Source organism: Fukomys damarensis, unplaced genomic scaffold (assembly GCF_012274545.1).
Source record: "Fukomys damarensis isolate Sample0158 unplaced genomic scaffold, DMR_v1.0_HiC HiC_scaffold_11, whole genome shotgun sequence".
NCBI lineage: Eukaryota > Metazoa > Chordata > Mammalia > Rodentia > Bathyergidae > Fukomys > Fukomys damarensis.
This window is the reverse complement of record NW_022900923.1, coordinates 28,262,002-28,268,001: the sequence shown is the minus strand read 5'-3', so window position 1 is coordinate 28,268,001 and position 6,000 is coordinate 28,262,002. Positions and strand designations below refer to the sequence as shown.

The 6,000-nt window shown below is 36.7% G+C and overlaps 1 protein-coding gene across 1 annotated transcript in view; it reads right to left on the bottom strand.

Moving 5' to 3' along the window:
• Hmcn1 (hemicentin 1) overlaps window positions 1-6,000 on the bottom strand; it is a 419,231-nt gene that overhangs the window by 79,814 nt on the left and 333,417 nt on the right. Inside the window, exons 66-68 of the mRNA XM_010635433.2 lie at window positions 5,717-5,900; window positions 5,033-5,130; window positions 3,919-4,197 (exon numbers count right to left, since the gene is read on the bottom strand). Of these exons, the coding sequence (XP_010633735.1) occupies window positions 3,919-4,197; window positions 5,033-5,130; window positions 5,717-5,900 (561 nt within the window). The remainder of the gene's footprint in view (window positions 1-3,918; window positions 4,198-5,032; window positions 5,131-5,716; window positions 5,901-6,000) is intronic.

Genomic DNA, 6,000 nt, shown 5'->3' with positions numbered 1-6,000 from the left:
TTTTTTTTTTTTTTTTTTAGCAGAGGGTAGGTGGGGTAGTATATAAGGCTTCTGACCCTATGAGATGTAAGTGGGTATGTGTGGGGCTTTTAAGGATATGTGGAAACTCTTCAGAGATAGGCCTTTCCTATGTTTCTTATTCTACTGTTGCACCTAGCAAAGTGCTGAGTTAGCTGGGGTTCAGCGGATGCTGCCTGATCATCTACTGACTATGACATAAAGGCCAAGAGAATTGCACGTATCTGAAATGCAACAACTGCCCACCTCCAGACGTCTTACTCAGTAAGAACAAAAGCTCTTTTCTTGTGCCACCAACACTCTTATTTATAGCCAAACGCAATTCCTAATCATACAGTAGTGTCTCAGAGTTCACTCTTTCCTTGCTCCAAGGAGCTTTCCACTCTGCAGCCAGGCTGACGGGTTTTTTAAAGTTGAAACACTATTCATATTATTCTGTGACTTTTATTGACTTCTAATTGTTATAGGACTAAAACTAAACATCTCACTAAGGTCAACGAAGCTCCTTGTGGCCTAGACATTGTCAAATTTCCCTAGCCTTATTTTGTGTGACACTCTCACCGTTTTCAGTGTTTCATCCACAATGGACCTTTTCAGAACTGCTAACAGACTATGACATCTCCCACCACGTGGATCGAATTAAGTTGAGAACTGCACTTCCCCAATTTTGTTTTTTTTTTCAGTCTGTGTAGTAGCACATAAAGAGGTTTCCAGAGTTTAATAGAATTAATTCTCAACAGGTACTGAAATGTTTAACCTTCTCCTTGTTTTGCTTGGCCAGTTCATAAATCTATTATGAGCAAGTCTCGTCCAGAGAAGCTCTTCAACTGGGAAGTCTGCTCTTTGTATATTACTCTCACGATATCACTGTTAGTTATTTCCCCTTCATTTTCTTCATTTAGAAATGCTTTCATCTGGATTCTGCTTCAGGATTCTTTCATCCTGAACATCAAGAACAGGTCTTGTGTTTGAAGGCCCACATGATACAACAGTTCTTCAATTTATTCTTCACTCTGTCACCAAAGGGATATTCTGGAAATGAAATCTGGCTGTAACATGTTCTTTCTGAACATTCTTTTCAAGAATTGCACATCTGAAATGCAACAACTGCCCACCTCCAGACGTCTTACTCAGTAAGAACAAAAGCTCTTTTCTTGTGCCACCAACACTCTTATTTATAGCCAAACGCAATTCCTAATCATACAGTAGTGTCTCAGAGTTCACTCTTTCCTTGCTCCAAGGAGCTTTCCACTCTGCAGCCAGGCTGACGGGTTTTTTAAAGTTGAAACACTATTCATATTATTCTGTGACTTTTATTGACTTCTAATTGTTATAGGACTAAAACTAAACATCTCACTAAGGTCAACGAAGCTCCTTGTGGCCTAGACATTGTCAAATTTCCCTAGCCTTATTTTGTGTGACACTCTCACCGTTTTCAGTGTTTCATCCACAATGGACCTTTTCAGAACTGCTAACAGACTATGACATCTCCCACCACGTGGATCGAATTAAGTTGAGAACTGCACTTCCCCAATTTTGTTTTTTTTTTCAGTCTGTGTAGTAGCACATAAAGAGGTTTCCAGAGTTTAATAGAATTAATTCTCAACAGGTACTGAAATGTTTAACCTTCTCCTTGTTTTGCTTGGCCAGTTCATAAATCTATTATGAGCAAGTCTCGTCCAGAGAAGCTCTTCAACTGGGAAGTCTGCTCTTTGTATATTACTCTCACGATATCACTGTTAGTTATTTCCCCTTCATTTTCTTCATTTAGAAATGCTTTCATCTGGATTCTGCTTCAGGATTCTTTCATCCTGAACATCAAGAACAGGTCTTGTGTTTGAAGGCCCACATGATACAACAGTTCTTCAATTTATTCTTCACTCTGTCACCAAAGGGATATTCTGGAAATGAAATCTGGCTGTAACATGTTCTTTCTGAACATTCTTTTCTTTTAATGAGGTTGGAACTCCTTAAAATCTTTTGAAGCTTCTTCATAGCTTTGCCCATGCCCATGTATATTTCCTGTCTGTCTCTTCCTTTCACATTCAGTTTACAGGAGCACAAAATGACATCTCAAGCTCCATCATCTATAGGTGACCAATGTAGGCAAACGCTTTCTCTTCACCTCTACAGTTCCATCTCTCAAGGCTCCGATGCATCCTTGAAGAGCTCTAATCTGAAAGTTACCATTCCACAGAATATCATCTCAACGACATGATCCTTAACACACCTGAAAAGCAACTAAGTTTTCAGTGTTTGCTTTCCTCCAGGGGTAGGAATTTCAGATGCAAGACATTGTCTTTCTTATCCCATGACACGTTCTAGTACACAGAATGCACCACATAAGAGCCTTCCATAATTATTTGCTCAGTGGTGAGTAGAAACATGCCTGGAACATAATGTATATTCAATATTGAATCCTTAATATGTAAGTAATGCAGCACAAGATCATGTCATTTTTTTCAGCTTTAACTGAGTTTATTGGTACATTTTAGGGATACAGTACAGTTACATTCATTGTTGGGAATTTGTACTTCTACATGACATGTCTTGGTTCTCATTTTTTCCCCTTGTCATTTATTTTCATTCATATTATATGTGATATGATGTATAAAGATTTGTTACCTGCCCCCACTCTACTTCTGCTGTACTTATTTTCTTGCCTTGTGCCTCTAAATATTCTGGAGAATTTCCTCTATGACCAATCATTCTTCACTCTCTGGAAGTCTCAGGCATACCCTGTTGTCTCTCTTTGTCTATTTAGGTATTGCTCCTTCTCTCTCTATGGTAAATTTCCTATTAATTCACCTTGAAAGTATCTAGTTCAGTTCCGTTCAATCCAACAAACACATATTAGGAATCTCTGATGTGTCAGGTGTCATGCTAAGCACGGAGAATGCAGCAGTAAGCAAGATGCACAGTGCCTCTGCCCTCTTGAAGCTTAAGAGAGATGAAGCAGATTTTTTTTTTTTTTTTTGGTTTTTTGAGACAGGGTCTCACTATGTAGTTGGGACTGACCTGGAACTCACTATTGTAGCCCAGGCTGGTCTCGGACTCACAGCGATCCTCCTGCCTCAGACTCCTGAGTGCTGGGATTACAGGCATGTGCCACCATACCCGGCTTGAAGCAGAATTTTAAAGTTACACAATTAAAACTTAAAAGATCCTTAGAGAAAGATTACAGTGTACTGTGAAAATATAGCCAGCCTCTCTTAACCAAGACTCTTGCCAAAATCGCTTATGCTGCTCTTAGTAGAGTGCATTTTTGTGTTATGGAAGGACCCTGGCATTTCCTCTATATCATCATAGTGTAAAAAGCAAACTCAAAAAGAATCTTGATTACTGAAATAATCCATTTCATTCACCCTCCTTTCTCTTCCAAGGTTAAACATTTTTGCTTCATGGAAAAAAATGTGGGTTTTTCTTTACGCTATTTGTTTGCATGTAAAATGTTGGAATGTGTAATTTATTTACTTCAAATGTACACAAGAGAAAATAAATCTAAACTATTTGAGATAATATAATCTACAGATTGGATCACTTAAAACTGTTTGGGATAACACATAATGGTATAAATAGTATCCTTTTCCATACAATTTTCTATTATCAAATGTGCTTTAGTCCTTGGAAAAAGTTAAAAAGTAAACTATTAACTAGTTATAAGACTTCTTTCAGTGAAGAATCTTTTATGAGTAGGATTTTTCAACTTTTCAGACAGATAAACACAACAATCTAACATGCTACAAATGAGAGTAAATATAGATGAACTATGATACAGAAACAGAATACAACAAGAATACAAATAGTGTCCCATAGCAAATCTGAGAATTACACTTATCTACTAAGCCTTCACTGTTGCTGCCGTTTCAAGTATTTTCTCTTTAGGAGATGTTTACATACCCAGGACCTTCAGGATAAAGTGCTTGCTGACTTCCCCAGCATCATTGGAGGCCATGCAGGTGTACCTTCCTGAATCTTCAGTCACTGCTTGGATGAGTTGAAGGACCATTCCTTGAGAACTGATCACCACATGAGCATCAAGCCCCAGAGGTTGGCCATCCCTAAGCCAGGACATCCTGGGAGTAGGGGTTCCCTCTGTGACACAGGTCATAGAGGTGGAGCTGCCTTTGACAACTGTGATTTCCTCTGTTCCCATTGCATTATCCATATGAGGTGGTACTATGTAGAAAATGAAACAAAGCTTTATATCTATTGTAGTGTGAGAAAAAGTAAATAGGATATTTAAATAGTTCTATAATTTTTCTATGGCCAATAAAATATATACTTAAAATATATATCATAAAACAGTAACTTTGTTATAAAAACATCTATTAGGTATGCTATTATAAATCTTTCAAATATTAGCAATGAAACCTCAAAATTATTGTAATATATACAACGGATGTGTTTTCAATTTTGATGATTTTTCAACTTCTTAGGATTTTCTCTTAAATTTATTATGTATGGAGTAGTTTCAATATGCAGAATAAATAAAATAATATCAAGTTCTACATTAAGTTTTATATAATCCAAGCTTTCTGAGATGTTCCTGGGGTTTAAGAAATGTGGACAAGCAAACCTCAATATTTCAGAAATAGAAAGTTGAGTTATTTATATACATTTACAGATATATATATGCATAATATCTATTCATATTTTAAATATTCTAAATGAACTGCTAATATTATTAGAAAACAGTCTTGATTTTTCTTAGTATGAGAAACTGGTCTTGTGCCTGGATTAAAATTCTATTAACAATTTTTAGATTTATCAAAATTTATCAAATTTATCAAAATGCCAGATTATAAGAATATTTTACTAGACAGTATGGTCCAATAAATGTGGACCCCTTGGAAGAGGACATATTTTTTCTAAGCAAGATTCTATTTCAAGAACTGTTTGTGATGGAGAAAAGATGGATTGCTAAATCTGTGAGGAAGTGAATTTCTGATGATAAGTTTCGTTACTGAACACTGGACATGAAGTAAAGCAGTAGTGCCCATCTGTGACATACCAAACACGTGAAGGCTGTAATGCTTATTATCCACCCCAGCTCTGTTGGAGGCCACACAAGTATACACAGCGACGTCAGAGACCTGCGCTCTCACAATCCTGAGGAATAATTTGATCCAACGTTTCACAATTTGATCCCACCCAAACATCCACAAATAAAATAATTATTATTCACAGGTAGGTCATAGAAGGTGATTAATGTTGAGAAATTTTAGTTATAAAGCTTATAACCATCTATGACAAAATATAAATGCCTCAAATACAACTGATTCCACAAACGTCAATAAGCAGCGATGACAAGGCACCAAAAATAAAACACAATTTGGGAGGCAAATATTTTTCATATATGTATTAACAGCAAACAATGCTAACACAAAAATCACATTATCATAGTAGGTATTTTCTTACCATCTCATCACAAAATATTTAGTTAAAATAATGGCTCTGAGAAAGATATAGGTAATAGTAAATCATCTATGAAAGACCCGTTTTATACAACTTTACTAAAATGAGAATTTAAATAAGCAGAAACAGTTTTAATTTTATATTTTTAATCCTCTGTTAAAAATCTAATGAAAGAAAACAACAGGAAAAGGTTGGGAAAAGCATTTGAAAAATATTGTGTAGATGAAAGAGAATTTAACAGTTTCAGCTGTTTAGCAAGTCACATAGGATAAGATCTGACCTGATGACCTGTCCTGCTGACAGCAACCGAACATGGGAGGAGAGAGGCAGAGGAAGCCCATTCTTCAACCAGTTTATCTGTGGAGGAGGCGTCCCTGTAGCTCTGCATTCAATGTTTAGTGAGGTGTCCACCAAAGCTACTAGCTTCTCTGCCTCTTCTTTATTACCTCTAATTTTAGGGGGAACTATGAGTGCAAGAGAGAGACAGAGAGAGAGAAAGAAGGGGAGGGAGGGAGAAAGAGAGAGACTGTTGATTCAAATCAATTCAACTTCTCGCCTCTCTGC